This window comes from Colletotrichum jinshuiense, chromosome 10, assembly GCF_051148585.1.
Source record: "Colletotrichum jinshuiense chromosome 10, complete sequence".
Lineage (NCBI taxonomy): Eukaryota > Fungi > Ascomycota > Sordariomycetes > Glomerellales > Glomerellaceae > Colletotrichum > Colletotrichum jinshuiense.
In genome coordinates, this window is record NC_139303.1 from 33,076 (window position 1) to 54,579 (window position 21,504).

Sequence of the window (21,504 nt, forward strand, 5' to 3'; positions counted from 1 at the left end):
GATAACCCCTACAGGCATTATTGATAACTTAACTATACCAATGATGTCAGAGATCGGTTCTATTAGTTATTTGGAAAACTCAAACCCGGTTGCTTCTCAGCATCGGCGACAAGTACTAGGTACCTTTAATTATTATGCTGGTTCGGGTACTCCCGCACTTAACGACCTTACAATTATTGAAGGAACTTCACCAGCCAACAAGACGTACCAAATGCCGGTAACCGATCTACGATCCCTACCCGCCCCCTTGTCTAGCTACACTCACGAAAAGCATGGCTTCCAGATCGTGCATCAACCTCTCCCCATCTCTCCCTCGTCGGACTCGGTCCACGATCACAAGGTCATGACCACCAAATACTACCCTTCCATGACGGCCCTTTTGAAAAAAACCCTCGGTGCGCGTTGCTCCATTGTGCGCAAGCATTCCCTTCGTGATATACCCGACTGGACGCCAGTGGGGATTAATTCGGAAATCGGGTTTGAAATCGAATCCCTGGCCCCGTTCAGCATCGCCCACTCAGACTACACCCCGGCGGGGGCGCGCGGGCACTTTCGCGCTATAAAGGAGCCCGACTGGTTCGTTGAGAACGACATGGAAGACGGGTGCACGACAGCTGTGGAGCGAGAAGAGTTCTTCCGGCTGCGGCGGGAGATTATTGACGCTGAGGATCGCGCGATTGCCAAGGCCGGAATCGGCCCGGTGGTGTATGGGGAAAGAACACGCCCGAGGGGCGGTCACTGGGAATGGGATGGGGCCAATTACGACGGTCCCCGGTATGCCTTCTTCAGCATCTGGCGCGCGTGGGAGACGGTACATCGAAGTCCGTTAGCCGTCATGGACATGAGCCGTCACATATCCCAACATACCGCGTACGCCCCGTTGACACGGACCTACCGGGACCGCCCGGGGTGTGTGCCGTTCTATTATAGCGAAAACGCGCTAGTACGACCCCTCAATTGGGGGAGAAGAGACTCTGGGATTGAAATGGAAGATGACAGCAAGGAAGATTGTGGGCATGCATGGTGTTACCTCAGCCGGCAGACGCCTGATGAGGTCTACTTCCTCAAATTTTACGACAGCGAGGCCTTTGTGCGGAAGGGCAAGGGGCAGGATCAAGTTCAATTGATGTGCCCACACAGTGCCTTCCAGATCGCAGGAATGGATAATGCACCCGTTCGGAGGAGCTGCGAGTTAAGGGTCTGGTGTATATGGTGAAAAGTAACTATCTCGGGTTGAAGTTGATTAGCAATGCGTTTAAATTTGCAAACCATTTGCACGTAGTCTATCCAAAACGCCCATTATAGCTGCTTTTTCTTGAGTCACTAAAGGAGTGCCCATTCATCCGTTGAAAAACTCATGTATCTTGTCAAGGGGAACAAAAGTGCGTCTTAAAGTTTGAAATTTCAAGTTAAATGGTATAGTTAATGGTACGATCTGCACTGTTGGTAATTGGCGATAAACATCAAGAAGATCAGGCCCATAGCATGTACACACAAAAACAACAAAGTAGGACCAATGGTGCCAATAAGACGATTGAAAAATCTTCTTTCAGTCCAGGGGTCCGTATCGTAGAGGAAATTCAAATTCAACATGAGGCTTTTCTTTCAGCTCCTGCGGGACTGACGGCATAACCTCCATTCCTTCCAGCAAGATTACCTGTTGTCCGCTCTGTATCATGAAAGCATTAGTAAAAGGATAAACAGCATTGGTAAGAGGCAATGACCTACCGCGAAATGGTGGATCATGTGGCAGTGCAGCATGCTGACGGCTGGAAAATAGATCTCATAGCGAACTACAACAAACTTCCCTTCTCCACCATAGAGAGTGAACCCATCACGATAGGGTGGGTTGTCAAGATTTAAAAACTTCGCACCTCCGTTCTTCAGGGCCATTTCCACATCATCCCAAGGGAATCCACCTTCGCCCTGGCCGATTATCCAGACTTTGTGGTTATGCTTGTGGAAAGGATGACTCCCGTGGACATTGGCGCCATTCTCAATGATCAAGTCGACAACCGATCCGTTCTTGAGAAATCCGTTTGAATTTCCCCATGACGTCTTGCCGCGTGATTTCTCATTCCACATGATCGGTGGGATGTTCTGACGGAAGAATTCATGCGGTGCAGCGTTCAGTACCCAAGTCGACGGGCCCGTCTTGTTGACCATGAACTTGAGAGTGAAGTCGGCCTTCTCAGGTGGTGGCCGAGGAGGATATGGATCCAGCTTGGCTTCAATCATAGCCCTGCCAGCGGGGTCAATAATAGTGCCATTCAGGTGCAGCCATGATTTTGAGTCAGGAACAGTCCTATTGGATTGTTTAGATAGATTCTGCGTGTGATCTCAATGAGTCAGAGTGATTATCATCTTGACGAAAGGCTTGTGGGATCCCTCGGGTCATACCTTGGTTGTTGAATACCGAAGAATGCCAGCGCCTTGAATTATCTGCTCTGTTCGAAGCGAATGTAACCTCACGGCGTAATCACCTGGGGGCTTGTCAAGCTTGACAAGAATACTGTGAAAGTTATGACCCTGGCATTTGCAGGTTAGATATAGATTGAAAGTATAGATCTTACCTTGTCCTCTCTCCCAGGTTCACGTGCGTCCTCACCACATTTTGTGGATGAACAAACTCGCCATCAGCAGCAATAACCCAGATGTCGTGCTCATCGATGCTGATGGCAAGGGCGTGGTGAGCTCCGGAATGAATGAAGTTTATCCACATCCATTCTTCACCATCTTTGGCTTGAATGACCTCAAGTTCTGGGTGTGTCTCGGTGCAGTATTCTGCGTTGGTGTACTCGTGACCTGGAATCTGGTAAAGACAACCTCGTTCGTTGCGTCCAGGCCCACCGGCATCTTCAAGATCCTGGGAAGATTCGCACCTAGTTCCTCCTCGGGCGTTGAGAGTGAGACTATTTGCACAAATTGGAATATATCCGGTGTCGCGGAAGCGAATTAGATACATGTCCATTGGGTGGTCATTCCAATCGGCAACGATGATATGGCGTGGATTCTTCTCTGCTAAAATCATGGCGCTGATATCATGTTCCTTATCGGATATGAGTTGATATGGCCGAGGGCGCCAGTCAGCTGGGCGAATCCATATCGGACCTCGTTGACCCTAGAAATCATCCCATTTAGTCAAAGTATAGCGCATTGTATGCGGATACAGTTCGAGACAACTGACATCTGAGAATGCAGGGCCAAAGTGCCCGTGGTAGAAATAGCTTCCATACTGGCCCTGAGGGGTAAAACGATATGTATAGTTGTCTCTCGGCTCGGTAGCCCACTGCAATCGATCAGCACGCCATAAATACCAAAAAAAATGTTATATTTGGGAAATTCGTACCTGAGTTACACCTGGCACGCCGTCATTCCATGGCTCCGTAATCTGATAGATCCCGTGCCTTTGCAATTTAGAACACCGATTATACAGTCAGTTGGATATGATCCTACCAGTGAAGTGTGGTTTCAATTGCAAGTTGATTATCAACAAATGCTTCCAGAGTCTCACCCTCGTCGACAGTTAGGACAGGTCCCGGAGTGTCACCATTTATGAGATATGTTGGACGGCCATGTCCATCTGATTGAAAGTCAGATAGAAAATGCCAGAGTTTCACTGCTCATGCCGCACCTTGTTTATCCCACGCATAGGTCAAAGTGAGATTATATCTCTGTACTCCTTCACCAAATACGCAGAGAGTGGCCAGAGCCGTTACACAGGTGTTTTTGACATACATGATTAAAATGGGAGCCTAATGCGCAGTACGCTGGACGGCAGGCTTAACTTGGAGGGAAATATTTAGTCACCATGCCACTTGAGCCATTTGTTTCCCCCTTCCCCTGCAGTATATATGATGCAAAGGCGCACAGTACTATCATGAAACCATTAGCTCCTCGCAACGAAGTCACGTACCTTTCCAATCATGCGTGCAGATGCAGTTGGCTTGCGTCGTCCCAAATCGGAAGTGCTTAGTGCTAATTACTTTGATATTGCCTGCAAATGAGAACCCAGACCGTTCTAAGGATTTATCAATGAAGTTATTTCAAACTTTGCGATTAAGACCTGATTCTAGGTTAACGTACGAGTCATTGGTTGATGTGGGTGACCAGATTGGTAGTGGTGGTGAGATCTGTGGTGATGAAGCAGGATTATGCGCTTCACTGACTCGGAATCCGCAACTCCGCACAACTTGACTTCTCTGAGATTTAGACTACTGTTTTTCAATTCAAGATTTCATGCTGCGTTGCAAGGCTCAGGGGTTGTGCGGGAAACACCAGTTCTAAATTAGTTAGGAACATACGACACTGAAAGTAATCAAATTTCATTACAGGCACGTGTGACGACTACTTAGATACATGGACAAGAGTTGCACATGCATGATTTGTCTTTCTTGTATCATTCCATTCCCAACCTCCTCCATCCATCATTGATTACAATCTTGGCTCCGAGTAGTTATTCAGGTGGCAGTTCAAAAACTCATTCACCCTTGCAGCATTATTTTCCGCGTACTGCCAGATGGAAGCATGCCCAGCACGGGGCCAGATGACCAACAAACAATTCGGCATCCCATGTAGAAGTTCGTAGCTTCTAGGCGTTGGGACCAGATAGTCGTCGTCACCAGTCATGACAAGAACTGGCATGGTAAACTCGTGCATCCTGTAAAAGGAATGCTTGGACTTGTCGCCAGGCGCACACCATTTCTTGATGCAATTTAACTGTACCATGAAGCTTTCCACATCATTAAATGCTGGCAGCCGACCTTCTGAAGCATTTTCATTGAATTCGCTACTTCTCAAGCGCTGAAAGTAAGCTTCGGCAGCAGCCCTGCCTTGGTCATCGTTGCGGAAGAATGTTAATGTATAGGCGTTTTGCCAATCCGCTTCGGTGGCGCTCTGCTGCAAGGTCAGGAAGCGATCCAGATTGGGGTCGGTGCGAGGCCAGAAATGCTCTCCAGGTATTGGTCCTGACGGGTCAGCTCCGATCAGGATCAAACGTCTCACTCGCTCAGGCCTCATGAGCGTCGCCATTTGACAAGCCATGCTCCCCATGGAGAATCCCAGTAGATCAACAAGCTCAAGCGAGAGAGCGTCGAGAAAAGCGTTTAGGTCATCTCCCATAACGTTTACTTTAATGCGGAGGTAAGCTGGTGGTGGCTTAATTTACAACGGAGAGAGGGTACTCGTACTGTCAGATGGGGTACGCCGGTTGTCACCACTGCTCTGTCCAACAGCGGGCGGGTCGAACATGACGACCGGCCGCTCCACTACAAGCGGACCTATGAATGCAGGATCCCAGTAGCCCATAGAGGCTCGCACCTATGAATAGTCTGAATCCTGTGGTCAAAAGCTAGGGCGGAGTAACTCACATGCATGTGCAGCACAAGAGGGATCCCCTTGGCAGGACCTAACCGGCGGTAGGCATAGACAATGCCATTTGCAGCGACAACCTTCCTTGCTGGGATATAAATTGGGCTCATCTTCGCAGGGTATTGGTGGCAGAGTAAAGGTAGCAGAGTAAAAGATGAAAACGTCAACAAAATGAAAGAGTGCATCTGGCCGGCTTGAGCATTTCTCTCAGTATAAAAGGAAGAAGCGTGCTCGTCGTCTAATTTGACTCTTGTGATACATGCTAAGCGCCTGTTTCACTGTAAAATTTGGGCAAGGATGGCGCTATTCCTCTAAAAAAAAAGCTCAGCCTAGTTAGGACGGGTTGATTGGAGAGCAAAGTTCTTAGGCATCGTGGCATATGACTTGAAACAGAATTTTAAAGTCTGTCAACTTGATGCGGGGTCCTATGAAATACTGCTCAAAGAAAGCTCCCACATATTATAACTAAAGCAAATATCTACCCATATTCAGCTAACTAATAAAACAAACTTCCGGCAGTAGCGTTAGCTTCAACAGCACAACGATGCACCAGCGACTTTCCAAGTTTTCTCATTCCCTTGACCTCCAATCATCTTCAAATAGATGAGAATCTTCCGGCCTCGCGGCGCATCCCCTTACTCTGAATTGGCATCCTGACGCACAACTGCACAGTGTTACTTTCAACTTTAGGTTCGTGTAGCAGTGCTGCACTGCCGCGTCACTCTCCACGCAGTCGAAAATATATGTGTCCAAACACAAGCTTCGTTAACGCATTCGGTTTCGCTTTGGATAACATTGGTGGTCGGTTGAATTGGTATATATCCGTCCCATCTCAAAACATACAAGACAAAGTCGCAGCATACTTTGTTGGAAAGTACCGTTATACGGGCATGCCGAATATAACCTAGACTGAGGGTATTCCATGATCGGACGACATGCAAGAGAAAATTCATCCGCTCTTGGTATGCCCAAGCAATTGTCATCCTTGCCATTTGTCGCATACCTGCATAGATCACCCAAAGACACCATCATTCTTGGGTGTGAATTCAACATGCGGCATGTTCTTGGCATGATCCGGCACTTCTCTCCGCATACTGTTATCCATGCCTTCGAGTAAGGGCGCTGCCATTCCCATCTGAAGAAGGGCGCAACATGAGCCACCATTGTAGAGCCAGATAAGAGAGGATATACTCACTGCGTAGTACTTGAATTTATTGGAATGTAGCATTGTTGCGCCGTGGATAAGGATTTGCCATCGGAGCACCGCCCAGCCGAGGGGCGGCACATCGTGGACTAGTTGTAAGGCGGGAGTTTGCATGTTGAGCTCATCCGTGCCGGCCGCGATGGCATCTTCGACCGTTTCCCATTTCCACGTCGCGTTGGGCTTGGAGCCGAGAAGGAACATGGGCCCTCCATGCTTATAGAGCGGCATTACATCATCGACTGTATTCTGTACAATCACGTCTACAGTTGTGCCCCAAGGTAGATCACCCACAACCGGAGCCTCGACCGCCGAGACGTTATCGACAAACAGAAGCGGACTCATTTGTGCGTGGTAGAGCTGCCAGGGTTTCTGATTGAGAAAGTATTCGGTGACGTGCTTCTCATACCGCGAAGGCTGCTGGCCGATCCGGAAATGCAGTGTCCTGTTTGCCATCGGAGGAGTCAATGGGGGATAGGGTGCCAAAAATGCCGGCGCCGTTGTGTTGCACAAGTGATGGATGGAGCCATCGGGGTTTACGCAAGGACGTGAGCCGGTCGGGGGGTCAGGGACTACCATAGGAGCTCCATGTAAAGGATAGTGCAAAGCCTGTATCGTGTCAGTCTGGTTAGTGCAAGAAAAACGCCACAGAAGTGAAAAGTCAGAAGGACGTACGGGATATCTCAAGATAGAGTATCCATAGAGGTTTTGATGATTGCTCGTAGACGCCAGGCGCATTGTGTAGTCAGCGCCCTCCTGATCGAGCTTAATCAAAACAGTGTAGCGGGCGCCGTTGGTAATGTACAGGACATCAATTAGCTGCGGCTTGACGAAACCCCCGTCGTTGGCAACAATCCACATCTTGTGGTCATCAATGCTGAACCGTATGGCGTGCTCAAAGCCAATGTTCAGAATATTGAGCATAATCCACGGCCTTCCGTGTGTTTCAATGACCTGCGTTACAGTTTAGTACTGAAGCTGCAATACCGTCGGAGACAAAGATATCACGATACCTCATAATCAGCTTCGGATGCGGTGCACGAGACACCATCGTTCCCTTTTTCTAGAACACATCCTGATTCATCTAGAGTCTGGCCATTCAAGGTCGGATAGTCTGGATGGCGGCAGTGACGTCGCCCTTTCGAATTGACGAGGATGGAGTCGTAGCAATTGAGGTTGGTTCCCTCACCCTTCATCTCAAGGACCCGCCAGCCGACGTCGCGACGATAGTAGTTCCATACCAACATGTGCTGGACATTGCGTTCTGCTTCGCGAATTAACGTTAATTCGGTGGAGGAAGAGGTAATGTAACGGTATGGCCGTGGACGCGAGAGCGAGGGTGCGACGTAGGATACACCGTGAGCGCCATCCATAATGCCCACACCAGTGTGATCGGCGTACCAGTTCAGCCCCCAGTGCCCTGTGGTATCATATAGGGTCGTGAAATTTCCCCGTTGAAGGATTCCATACTTTCACCTAGTTAGTGGGGGAAACGTCAGAGAAACTGGGCAAAGAGCTACGTGCTTGATTCAAGCCTCCCGTGCCGTCGTTCCAAAATCCGAATCTATTCATGCCAAGATGTCAGCTCGGTCGGTGTGTCGTGAGACCATCACATGTCTTGATGCCATCTCACCTTCGATGATTCATGCCCGACCAATGGATTGATACCTGGCCGAACAGATCATTGTGAACGTTTAGTTCAACAATATCTCCTTCTTCCGCAAACAAAGTCGGACACGGCGTCTCGCCGTTACAAACGTAAATGCCTCTCCAAAAGCCCCCATCTGTGTGTAATAATTGAGCATCAATCACTCACATGTTTCTTATTCTCATGTGGACATACCCAAGTTCATCCATCGGGCTCCTACGGTGAGATTGTATCGTCGAACAACTTGGTTAAAAACCAGGTCATTTTGGCCGCCTCCTGTGCCCAAGTGGGTCGAAGCTCCACGCGTCAAAGAGTAGTGAAGCCACCCGCCCAGTAAAAAGCAGGTAGCAACCAATCCAAAAATTGACCAACTACTTTGACATGGAGTAGTGCTCGTGGGACGAAACCGAAATTTCGTATGGGTCTTATTCCGCTCCTCAACGGCATGGAGAAGGAATTCACGGTCCTTCTCATATTCTGCAGGAAGCTGCATAGCAGATTTCGAATGGCACAAGATGAGGGAATCAAATAGATTCGTGTAGAGCGAAAAGACGTCAACAAGATGGAGAAAGAATGAAAGTCCCGCTGCATCATAACCCACGGACATTACACAAATGTATCAACCAGCCGTAGAAGAACTATGGCATGGACCGTGACTACCTGTAAAGCCAATTGATCAGCTTCAGTTCTCAGTCTCCCACACTGACTATGAAGGTGGACTGAAATTCTATATCCGCGCTGCCACACGACCGAGATTAAACAAAAGTCTGTTTTCATTGTAATAACTGTGATCACAAATTAAACATTTTACTCTGTTAGTACGTAAAGAATTCGCGACAAACTTTGATATGTCTTGATAAATTAGAGTTTCAATATTATCAGGTTTGCATGAAAAGCTGACCAATAGAAACACTCACGACAGAGTTGCTCACTGCAGTCAGAAATACCTTGATTAGTATGGCAAGAAGCTAATTTAGACGAATCCATTTCTCCGCAACACTTGAAGTCCACAACGAACAGCAGGCATGCCCTGAAAAGCTATCTATATCACCTACAGTCAATTCAAGCCATGAAGGGTTTCAGGTAACCCAATTACGTATCAGGCCAGAAACTTACGTTCCTTTGTCACGCCACGTGGGCCAGGAAAGTCTAAATTGAACTGATTACAGGTACGATACATACAGACAAAGTTCACTTAGGGTCAACGTTCGTGTTAAAGTTGACTAACAATCCCAAAATTAATGATAACCAATAATGTTGGTGCGGCAGGCGAAGAAGCCAGGGTAAATCAAATCCCAGTGTTGTAAAGTTTATAGACCTCTGGTCCTGGCAAGGACTTCCGTACTGGGTACTTCATATTTCATCAGCCCGTATCATGGTGAATTCAAGTCTATCCTGCCAGCTCGATATTCAATTTATGGATATTGTTGACATTCACACTTTGACACCAAGTTATGAAGTCTTCACGGAAATTACGGTGCGAATTCATGCCATCTTTGCTTGTCTTTGGACCTCAGGCGTCCCTATCACCCGAACATCTTACCGAGTTGCGCAGTCGTCTCATTTCAAATTCGCTGTTATCTAAGCTTCTAAATGCTGCTCAGGATCTGCAAAACTTTTGGTCTAGGCTGGTTAGATTTGATGCAGAGCTGCAACGAGTGCCTGGAGAATGCATTTTGCGTGATTTTGCAGCGTGGCTGGCGCACGCGGGTCCGTTTCCGTATTTCCCTTCAGAACTGCCGGTCACTCTCTCTTTTCCTATCAACTTCTTGTTTCAGATTGCACAATATTGCTGCCTCGCCCAATCGATGAGCGGAGGTGATGTACAGAGGTTGATGGTCGAAAGACTAGAACATCAAGGAGTTCAAGGATTCTGCGTAGGGTTCCTTTGCGCTATTACTGTCGCTTCTTCTTACAATGAAGGAGAACTTATTGAGAATGCAATACGCGCTCTCCGTCTGGCGGTTTGCATTGGTGCATATGTCGATAATGATGCGATTCGTACCAATCCAAAATGTATAGGTGTGCGTGGAAGACGGCAAGAGGCAGAAAATCGAGAAGATGTCCTAGAAATCCTTCAAGATTTCCCCGAGGTATGTGTTTTTAGTCTTAGCTGAACAAGGGAGCACGCCAGGCTAACAAATCTAGGCATATGTTTCCGCTGTTACTGATAAAACATCCATTACAATCACTACCTTTCGTAGCAAACTTTCCAAGCTGACGGATGCGTTTACTGGTGCTGGATTCCTCGTTCATGATGTTCCAGTTGACGGAAGATTTCATTGCTCTGTCTATGTCTATGAGGTAGACAAGCTTGTCGACCTTTTCAAAAAGACTCCCGACCTGCAGTTTCCTGGAACGGACCAGCTACGTGTCGCCGTCAGGTCCGCCACAGATGGGAAAGTCATCAGCCAAGGCGATCTTGTCCGACACATCTTGGAGAATACCTTGCTCAAACCTGTTGAGTGGTACAGCACGCTCAAACTCGCCGTAGATTCATTGCCGCCAAAGGAAAGACGTGTTGCGCTTGCAGGTATCTCATACCATATTCCCCCGTCATTATCAGCAAACTTGCATGTCTCTCTTCTGGGACTTTGCGGCTTAGCAAAATCACAGTCCCAAATGGTCCAGGAACTTCATATCGATGGGCTTAGCGGTCATCAAACGCCTCCGCATACGCCTCCGGGACCTCCAGGCGAATGTGGCGTCTTGGGCTTGGAGAATGGTTGCGCCGGAAACTCAAGCACGCGAAGAAAATCTTCGCTGTCCGAATTCCCGCCTCACTCGGTTGCTATTGTCGGTATAGCAGGAAGGTTTCCTGGCGCAAACTCGGTTGATGAGCTCTGGGAGCTTATATCAGCTGGAAAATCCATGGTGGACACCGCTCCAGAAAGGATTGGACTGGATTGTCTTACTGATGACGTCTCACAAGATAGATGGTGGGGCAATTTTCTCGATGAATATGATGTTTTTGATCACAAATTCTTCGGCAAAACGGCCCGGGAGGCTACGGCTTGCGATCCACAGCAAAGAAAGTTGCTTGAAGTCGTCTATGAGGCTCTGGAGTTCTCAGGACATCTTGGCGTTGGGGCTCGTTCAGATCCAACCGATTACGGCTGCTACATCGGCGCCGTCATGAACAACTATACGACCAACGTCGGCTGTCATCCCCCAACGGCCTATGCTACGACAGGAACAGGGCGAGCTTTCCTTAGCGGTGCCGTCAGCCACCACTTCGGCTGGACAGGACCGGCCATGACGATCGACACTGCCTGTTCATCCTCGCTCGTGGCCATCCACACGGCTTGCCGCGCCATTGCAGCTGGTGAGTGCAGCCGTGCCATTGCTGGCGGTACCAACATCATCACATGCCCCTACGACTACCGAGATCTGAAAGCCGCAGGGTTCCTCAGTCCCACGGGCCAGTGTAAACCATTTGATGCGGGCGCTGATGGTTACTGTCGCGGTGAAGCCGTGTGTGTGGTAGTTCTAAAGTCGCTCTCTGCAGCGATAGAGGAGAACGACCATATACTTGGAGTCATCGTTGGGTCAGCAACCAACCAAAACAATAAAGGAGGGTCAATTGTGGTACCAGATGCAAAAGCCCAGGCCGATATCTTGGGAAAGGTCTTGGACATGTCTAATATCCTCCCCTGCGACGTCACATATGTCGAGGCTCATGGTACCGGTACCATTGTCGGTGACCCAATCGAGGTCAGCAGTCTTCGAAAAGTTTTTGGTGGGCAGTCAAAAACTTCGATGCTACATTTTTCCTCCATCAAAGGAAATATCGGTCATGCTGAAGCAGCGTCCGGCGCTGCCGGCCTGATCAAAACGATTCTCATGATGAGACATGGGCAGATTCCCCCGCAAGCTAGTTATCGACTTTTGAACCCAGATATTCCGGCGCTGGAACCTGACGGGATGGCCATCCCTCAGGAACTGATGCCTTGGAACCCACCGGAGCGCATTGCTTGTGTCAGCAACTATGGTGCGGCCGGGAACAACTCCGTCGTTATGATTCGCGAGGCGCCTGTCCTTGAACTTAACATGAAAACTGCAACATTGGATGCGAATTTGCCTTCGAGATGGCCCTTGATTCTTTCTGCTTCAAGCAGTACTTCTTTGTCATCAAACGCCCGAAAGCTGCTGGACTGGCTGCGACATGCGAGATCCGCGAGACCAACCGATGCGCACATCCCAGATGTCCTTTTTAATCTTGCTCATAGGGCCAATCCTGCGCTAGACAAATTCATATCAACTCCGGTGTCAGATTTTTTCGATCTCGAGTCAGTAGTCTGTGCGGTTGCCGATGGAACCTTCCCCATGACAACGAAGCCATCGCCGAAGCCTGTTGTACTTGTGTTCGGAGGCCAAGAGAGCCGGTTTATTGGACTGTCAGAGGCTGTGTACAAATCGTCACAAGTATTCCGCCATCATCTCGACAGCTGCTCTCGGTTGTTGCAGAGACTTGGATTTGGCGATTTGTATCCTGCCATATTCCAAGACGAACCACTATCAGATCTCGTCACTCTGCATCTTGCTCTGTTTGCTGTCCAGTATTCTTCCGCAAGGGCATGGATGGACTGCGGACTCAAGGTAACGGCAGTCATAGGGCATAGCTTAGGCCAGTTTACCGCTTTCTGTATTTCCGAGGTGCTGTCTCTTTCTGACGCGCTCAAGCTCGTTGCTGGCAGGGCGGCACTTGTAGAGAAGCACTGGGGCCCTGAGCACGGCTCAATGATTGCTTTGCAAGCTGATTATCAGCAAGTTGCCGAGATACTTGATCGATCGAACCGGTACAACAGCTATGCCGAGATAGCATGTTTCAATGGCCCCAGAAGTCATGTTGTTGTTGGCTCTTTGGAGACAATTAGAGGTATTGAAGCCTACGTTGTTAATGACGAGAGACTGCGAGGTTTGGTTCGAAGCCAAAGGTTGGACATTACTCACGGTTTCCACTCGAGATTCACAGAAGTCCTTTTGCCGCATCTTGCAAATCTTGCGGATGGCTTGGAGTGGAAGAGCCCGACAGTGCATCTCGAGGTTTGCAGCGAGACAGAGAGCAACCAGATGCCTGATAGTCGCCTTGTCGTTGAGCATACAAGGCATGCAGTTTATTTCCAACAAGCCGTTGAGAGGTTGACGAAAAAATATCCTCAAGCTACCTGGATTGAGGCAGGTCGCGGGTTTTCATACACTCAATTAGTTCGAGCATGTGTTGAGCACCCCGACCGCCACTCATTCCTGGCCCCTAGGCTTACTACTTCAAATGCGCAGAATTCGCTCGTCGACGTTATAGTCGAACTCTGGAAAGAGGGCCATAGTGTGCAACACTGGCCATTCCATCGGAGCCAACGTTGGCAGTACCAGCATCTGATTCTACCGCCATACCAGTTCCTAAAAGTTCGACACTGGCTTCCTTGTATCAGATCAGCTGTTCATCGGAAGGATTTTACTATCGAGCATGAAGATGAACTAAAATATGACAAGATCATCAGTCTTATCAAATACGATAATTCAACCGAAGCACGCTTTCGCATTTGGCCCGAGAGCAAGCGTTTTCAGGATCTAGTTATGGGACATACCATGTGCGACAATGCTCTCATGCCCGCTTCGGCATACATAGAGCTCGCGTCAAGGGCTGCCCTGATGCTTCAAGGGGACCTACAAGCAAATGAATGGGCTCCTTCTGTTGAAGACCTGGCAATGTGGGCCCCTATAGGACTAGGCCAGGGCCTGGAGTTGCCCAATATCGCCATGATAATGCGGCGCTTAGATAATTCATGGCCATCGTGGTCTTTCTCTATCAAGGTGGAACAGTGCTCAACGGATAGCAAGGGTTTTTTCAAGGCTCACGAGACCACGACTGGATCAGTTCACTTGCACAAGCGCACTGATTTACAATTATCGCAAGAATTTAGGCGGTTTGACGCTCTAATCGGATGTAACCGCTGGGAACAGATCATGAACGACCCAAGAACAGAAGGAATGCACGGAAATCACATTTACCGGGCGTTTGGCCTGGTGGTCAAATATTCAAGAGCATTTAGGGGGATTAAGAGCATTGCCTGCCTAGGAAACGAAACCGCGGGTGTAGTCAGTATCACGCCTGCAATCAAAGACCCACCGGACCAACGCCTCACCGACACACCCATGATTGATAGCTTCCTACAATTTGGGGGGTTCTTGGTAAACTATTTCAACGAGACAGAGTCCCCGGACAGCCTATTCGTATGCCATCATATCCAGCGCGTTCAGGTTGGACCCACGTTTTCCCCAGACGGTAATGAGTGGTTCGTCTTGTCAAACATGACTTCAACCGACGAAAACAACATATCAGTCGACGTGTACGTGTCTGAGACACGGTGCCGGAAGACGGTCTTCGCCGCACTAGGTATGTCGTATACAAGGAAGTCTCGTGCTTCACTTAAGCGGTTACTCAGTGGACCTGTTAGTGATCCGGAACTCTCGCCAGTTATAAAGGGCAATGATGTAAAGCAGGTGGCAAAAAACGAGGCTATCACTGAGGCTGCTAAAAAAGCAAGTTGTGGTGTTCTGAGTAAACGTGCAGATATCCTTCAGATCGCCGCTAGCGTCGCCGATGTGGCCGAAAACGAATTATCTGGCGATACATGCCTTGCTGATATTGGGTTAGACTCTCTGGGGGCAACGGAGATGATCAGCGATATATCTTCGACACTGAATGTAGCAATCGACTTGGCTACGTTCTTGGTCTTCCCCGACATCGACGCCGTCGTCGCCCATGTCGACAGCCGACTGGGGATGCAAGCTGGGTCCAAGGATTGCACCATAGCTACAGACTTAGCCGAAGCAGCGAAAGTTCCGAGAAAGCCACAAGACCTGGCAATTAGGTCAGTCTCAAGGTCTTCAGAAGACGCACGAGAAGGAATAAACGGCAACCTGCCTACAAATAATGATGTTTCGAAGGCACATAGCTTGCCGCTTCTGATAACTACGTCTATTATCAAGTCTTTCGAAGACATACGGCTCAGTTTTGACCAACTCGGACTAGCAACAAATGCTCTGGACTACTGGTCTGACGTTTACCCCGATGATCTTCGTCTGGTCCTGGCATATACCACAGAAGCGTTCAAAAGACTGGGCTGCGATTTGCAGACAATGAGACCAGGGGAGATCTTATCTGAAATGACGGGTACTCTGCCTCGACATCGAAAACTCGTACGTCGATTGTACAATTTACTAGAAGAAGAAGGCATCATCGAGCCGTCAGAGCACAACAGCTTCGCTAGGACAAATAAGGCGATTGATTCAATGCCTGGCGAAGAGATATTTCACCAGATAGTGTCCAAGAATCCTCTAAACGCCATGATCCGTCATCTTCTACGAGCTGTGGGACCGCATCTTTCAGCCTGCCTCGTGGGGAATCAAGACGTGCTTCAGATTCTGTTTGGCAGCCGATCGAATAAGAAATGGTTGGAAGAGCTGTATACAGACTGGCCGATGCTTGTTACTGCCATTCAGCTTCTAGGAGACTTCTTGTGCCGAGCATTCATGGGAAACAGCGGGCCAGAACCCCTTCGCATCCTAGAGGTGGGAGCGGGAACAGGGGGCACAACGCGGCATATTGTGAACCTCCTGGCAAGGCACGGTATCTCATTTAAATATCATTTCACCGACATATCCGCATCCCTTGTCAAAAAGGCCCGGGCGTCATTCGCAGATATCGACGGCATGAGTTTTGGAGTGCTGGATGTTGAGAACGAACCCGCGATCGAGTTCACCGAGGCATTCCACGTCATCATATCATCGAACTGCATTCATGCGACCAAGGACATAACTTACAGCCTCGCTAACTTGCGTAAAATGCTCCGTGAGGATGGCGTGCTTGCTCTGATCGAGATGACGCCATCGCGCCCACTATACGTGTTTGATTTGATTGTCGGTCTCCTTGAAGGGTGGTGGCTCTTCAAAGACGTCCGGACGCACGCCCTGGCAGACATAGAGCGCTGGGAGCAGGCCTTTATCAATGCGGGCTTCCTGGAGGTGCTTTGGTCTGATGGCGTGTCGCTCGAGGCCAGGACCGTCCGCGTAATTTGTGGGTTTCGGAAGCCAGTCACTTTACAGAGGCAACCGGAGATGGAAAAGAAGTGCAACTACAGCCAGAACGACGTGAGTATACAAAAGGTTATCTACAAGGTGGTAGGATCCCAAGAGGTCCATGCAGACATTTACTGTCCCATGAGTGCCAGCACAGCCAAGAAGATGCCAATCGGTAGGTGAAGTGCGAGATGATTAATTCTCGTGCATTACAAGCTGCTCATTCACCCACGCTAGCTTTGATGATACATGGCGGGAGCCATATCATATTTTCCCGAAAAGACATCAGACCTCCGCAGACACGCATCATGCTAGACTTGGGGCTTCTTCCAATAAGTCTGGACCATCGACTCTGCCCAGAAACACGACTGATCGAAGGACCGATGGTTGATGTTTGTGATGCACTTCAGTGGGCGAGGTTGAACCTGCCAAACATCGAGCTAGCAAACCCCAATGTCAGGCCTGATTCGGATAACATCGTTCTCGTAGGGTGGTCCTCGGGGGGGCAGCTAGCGATGTCTACTGGGTGGACGGCACCAGAAAGGGGACTGGAGCCTCCCAATGCCATCTTGGCCTTCTACTGCCCTACCGACTACGAAGACGATTGTAAGTTTTCGTTGCACCTACAAAGTCGACTTAAGTGTGCGTTTATGCTGATCTCGAGGGGGACAGGGTGGCGACATCCCATCCAACCTATCGGAGCAGAGGACTGGGGAGAGGATTACGATGTGTTGGAAGCGGTGCAAGATGAGGCGGTGAGTCTCGCGACATGTGCAGATTTATTCGTATCTCGACGGACGTGCTGGCTGACTTTTAAAAATCAAACGCAGATCACCAACTACGGCATCATCGGCGCCTGGGAGCCTCTCTCTGACCCCAGAATTCGCAATGATCCTCGCGCCCGTATTGTCCTCCACATGAACTGGAAAGCCCAGACACTGCCGGTTGTCATCAACGGTCTATTCAGCAGAGGTTTAGCTGCTTTGAAGAGACCTGAGGTTAAGGATTGGAATGCGTTGCCACTGCCCCCAATTGAGGAGATCCGCCGGTGCAGTCCTTTGGCCCAGGTTAAAAGCGGCAACTACGCGACACCCACGTTTTTGGTCCATGGCACGGCTGACGACCTCATCCCGTGGCAACAATCTCTTCGCACGATCAAGGAGATGAAAAGTCGGAACATCGATGCTCATTTAGTCTTGGTCCAAGACGGCCCGCATGTTTGTGACTCAAGCCGTGATTCGGAGTCAGCCGGGTGGCAAGCAGTGCTCCAAGCCTATCGGTGGCTTGGGGAGCACGCTTTCTCTCGCAATGTTAGGAAGTAAACATATACAGTTAGCGACACACATGAAGTATTTTACGACCCAAGATTCAGTGGAAGATGTTTAACTTTTCGAAAGTCGACAGGCGTCTGTTTCATTGCATCACCCGTAAAGGCGTCAAGTTAAACATTGCTCGATGCCCGACGCTGGGTTTTCGGCTGTTTAATCTTGCCATCATTCCGTAGACTGGCTCCAAGACACGTGGTAAAACTCTGACAAGCCTCATGGGTACGCAGCCGAACAACACTAGTCATCAAAAAGGAGCCGGCATGTGACACAACATGGTGTCTAAAGACGTTGAAATTAATACTGACCCACTCTTGCTCGATCAACTAATTCCTTTCCACGTGTCTCTATACCGATGATGCATCCCTCGCGGCGCTGTGCATGTGTGCTAGGCGGGCTGGACTGGGTCGCAAAAGCCCTGGATGAATCAGGCTGTTTCGCCCGTTCTGGGATACAAGTGCGACTGTTTTCAAACCTTTCCGGTGCCTTTTTTTTCTCTCAGATTCAGTTGGACCGCCGTAGAAATTACGCAAGCATAATGCATAAAGCACTTCAGCTGGAAACTAGTACGCCACGAAGCTCCCCTAGGAACGATTTTATCGTGCTTTGGCTTTAAAATCACGAATAAAGCCACATTTAGGTCCCAACCAAAGGTTTACCTGCAGGTGAAAGAAGGCTAGTACTGTACGGCTGAAAGATACCTTAGACATTTAATGACATGCAGCTAGCGACGGAAATAAGGCAACAGTAACGTCCCACTTGGGGCTAGGCTGCAATCGGGAAGGCTTGTAAACAACTCAACGTTGCTCCACTTGCCTTTCGAAGGCTTCTCTAGGAACGCGTTTTCAGCAGATGTAGGTAGCTCTTTTGTGACAGCAAACAGTAAGACAGAGTAGCAAACTCAAAGTCGTATGAGGCTCTCCAGGCGCATATACCGACAAGCTGCATTCGTGTTTTGCTTAGTAGTTCAGTTTCCGTGTCCAGGAATCCTCAAGCACGAGTTAACCACATCATTCCTCACCAAAAGGCTACAGAGATGTTCGAACTGTTACCTGCCTTTGCATTAGATAGACGACAGCATCTATATAAGAAGGGCCTTTGATCCCGAGCACGTCCATATTTTGCCTTCATCATCGTCAACTCAACAAGCTGACACCAAACAGATTTACCACTTATTCTCTCCCCTTAGCAATCACTTAGCTTTAAATCTCTCCTTTCCACAATGTCGAATCAACAGCCACCCAGACCACTGTCCCACCTCCAGCCCGTCCCCGCTGACAGCATCTCCGCGCTGTACGACAATGACAAGAAGACGCTTATCCTTGAGGCTTCTGGAAATGCTGTGAACATAACCACTGACATTCACTTCCAGCGTCTGCCTTTCCTCGGGGGGCTCCTGTACGAGCTTCAGGGCTGGGTGGGTCCCGTCACCCTGGGAGACGAACCCTACTCTGTTACCAACTCATTCAACATCGACCTTCCAAGCCGCGTTTTCCCGTCTGGCACTGTAGTTATCAAAACTGCAAACAACAACCAATGGGTTATCAAGATTGAGCCTCTCCTAAAGAAAGGCACCCAAAAGCCGCAGACTGCAACCAATGCCACCGCGGAGTTCGACGTTCCTGAGGTCAATTTTGTTCCTGCCCGGGAGCCAATCATCACTGGACTTGGGCAGTCGTTCACCATCCAGCAGTCGGATAAGTTCACCGGCAAAGGTGGCAGTGTAGACATCTCGTTCAATAGCGACTTTGTCACCTTGACCAACGCGGGAATCAAGGACGGCAGCCAGATTGAGTGGACCTTTACCTCCCACCAGACCGGTAACACCGAGGTCGTCGTGTTCGTTGGACAGACCAGCCCTCCTTTCGTGTACCGTGTCCCCTACAGTATCTCCATTGCGCCTCCCAACGCCAACGCTACTCTCAAGCCTTTGGGTCTATTCTCAGTAACCGAGAATCCAGCCCACGCAACCAACGAAAGTTCCTATGGTAATTACAGAACCGGCGATAACACCTCCATCCCTCTGTCCTGGGACGGCGTCGTTAACATTGGCGTCGACCTCATCAAGAAGCAGCACCCTGATTCCAAGCTTTATGAGGTCGATGCTTCACCTGCTACTACTAAGCCCGTGTCAAATGAATGGGGTCTCTCGGACATCCGCATTGTCGCCCGTCTGGACGACAACAAGACTGCTATTATTCAGTCGCAGGGCTGGGGTGATTTCGGTCCAGTCGAGGTCGTCCAATCCCCCTTTCTTGGCGATGTCGTCATCCCCTGGCCTGTGTCGCTTACAATCCACGAAGCCTTTACCATCCTTCGAAAGGGAGGCTACGAAGGCCCGGTCAGCACGCTCACGTTGCGCCAACCCCTTGGCCCGGATATTAATCAGCCGTTCTACATTTTCAAACTCGGCAGCCAGTTCATCGCGGTTGGAGTTGACGACAAGAAGATTCACAACTTTGGGCTCACCGGACAGGAAATTCAACAGAACTGAGCTTCGGGCGGCTGTTACTGTCAGATTGTAAGCGCGGCTGATGCAATAAGGTCTTGGGTGTCCAGAACTTCCTGTGAATTAACAGATAGTTACACAACCAAAATAAACTTACCCCCAAATAAGGTTTTCACATGGTTCGAAAATTATGCACTTGTAGCTGTCACACTTGTAGAATCGTGAGTGGAATCATTACTGGTTCATCTCCCGAGGCCAACGGAAACGATACGCCACAATGCCCATCGCCAGTTCTACCGTCAACGTTTTTGGTGATTCACAGGCTGCCGGACTGATGACTTGAAGGTGATGGCACTTGGCCCGAGGCCAGCGGGCCCACTGCACCCCCAAATTATGTTACAAATGCCTTACAACGGCATGATCGCAACTGGCGATTGATGTTGCCGTGTTGCGATGTTGAAGGTCGAGTTGATGGAGTTGATGGAGTTGGTGTTGATTGGCTGTGGAGTTGCGCGGGGCAACGCGGCTGAAGCTGTGAGGCTGGTGGTGGCCCTTGTTACCTATACAGGTGGAGTTCCTCGGATTGAGCCAATCATCAGCTCCTGTTTGTGTTCTTCGCTGACTAAGCCATGTTGTGGCAGAGCGAGACGCGTTGGACCTTAACCTGAGCTGGCTCGAGTCCGAGAAGCCAGTCAGTGTAGACTTTGGTTGCTTGTTCCATTATCAGAGCGAACCCTCAACTCTATGCAAGAAATGATGGTGCAGTTAAGATGTGGTTACCCAGCAGGACAGGTCCAGTGTCACCCAAGCAACTACGGGAAGGGACCACAACGCCAGTGTCCGGTGGCTCAGATTTTATGAAGTTTCTCACCTCCAGCTGTCATCAGCAGTGTACTCTCAGCACGAACCGAGTCAACATGCCAGGCCGCCTTGGTATCTGGCTCGTTCTGTAGAAAATTCGGGTCGCAAACAACGGCGCCTTATGGTATAGCGATAAGGCACGCGCCCCAGTCATCTAAATGCCAGGGTGTGAATTTGGCACAGCTTGGAGAACGAGAAACCGTTCTGCGCAATTGAATATGACTGGTGGGCCAGACTTTTGCCGACAGGTGCGAGTGACCGCTACCCATCACAGCCTTATACCTGTAGGCAAATGGACACCAATGGGATAGCCAGCATAATACGATCTTCCTAATCCGGCGATTAGAGTATGGATGATATTGTCGCGTGTTCATCAAAGAGCGCCAGGACGCTAGACCGACTCGGTAGATCCTCAGAGAGACTGTGGAAACGAAACTGTCGGAGCGAGATCAGAGAAGAGCCTGTTGGTAAATCCGTCTAAGACGCCAGCATGCGCCGAGACAATTTTTACAAAGGAAGGATGCATATCCACGTCGGTTGGGATTATTTTATTGACTAGGTTGCAGCT

The 21,504-nt window shown here is 49.4% G+C and overlaps 5 protein-coding genes across 5 annotated transcripts; 3 read left to right on the forward strand and 2 right to left on the reverse strand.

Moving 5' to 3' along the window:
* Window positions 1-211: 211 nt before the first annotated feature.
* EsH8_X_000012 (uncharacterized protein) lies at window positions 212-1,216 on the forward strand (the record flags this gene model as incomplete). Its single annotated transcript, XM_083274100.1, has 1 exon — window positions 212-1,216. The coding sequence occupies one exon, from the start codon at window positions 212-214 to the stop codon at window positions 1,214-1,216; it is 1,005 nt and encodes a 334-aa protein (XP_083119492.1).
* A 333-nt stretch (window positions 1,217-1,549) lies between these two features.
* EsH8_X_000013 (uncharacterized protein) lies at window positions 1,550-2,971 on the reverse strand (the record flags this gene model as incomplete). The annotated part of the gene is made up of 3 exons (XM_083274101.1): window positions 1,550-1,669; window positions 1,729-2,305; window positions 2,574-2,971. 3 exons carry the CDS (start codon window positions 2,969-2,971, stop codon window positions 1,550-1,552), a joined length of 1,095 nt encoding a protein of 364 aa, XP_083119493.1.
* Window positions 2,972-6,382: 3,411 nt separating this feature from the next.
* On the reverse strand, window positions 6,383-7,944 carry EsH8_X_000014 (uncharacterized protein; the record flags this gene model as incomplete). Its single annotated transcript, XM_083274102.1, has 3 exons — window positions 6,383-7,180; window positions 7,247-7,525; window positions 7,585-7,944. The coding sequence occupies 3 exons, from the start codon at window positions 7,942-7,944 to the stop codon at window positions 6,383-6,385; spliced, it is 1,437 nt and encodes a 478-aa protein (XP_083119494.1).
* Window positions 7,945-10,233: 2,289 nt separating this feature from the next.
* Window positions 10,234-17,623, forward strand: EsH8_X_000015 (uncharacterized protein; the record flags this gene model as incomplete). The annotated part of the gene is made up of 6 exons (XM_083274103.1): window positions 10,234-10,243; window positions 10,302-10,312; window positions 10,368-16,476; window positions 16,539-16,907; window positions 16,974-17,056; window positions 17,132-17,623. The coding sequence occupies 6 exons, from the start codon at window positions 10,234-10,236 to the stop codon at window positions 17,621-17,623; spliced, it is 7,074 nt and encodes a 2,357-aa protein (XP_083119495.1).
* A 1,225-nt stretch (window positions 17,624-18,848) lies between these two features.
* Window positions 18,849-20,120, forward strand: EsH8_X_000016 (uncharacterized protein; the record flags this gene model as incomplete). Its single annotated transcript, XM_083274104.1, has 1 exon — window positions 18,849-20,120. One exon carries the CDS (start codon window positions 18,849-18,851, stop codon window positions 20,118-20,120), a length of 1,272 nt encoding a protein of 423 aa, XP_083119496.1.
* Window positions 20,121-21,504: the final 1,384 nt, after the last annotated feature.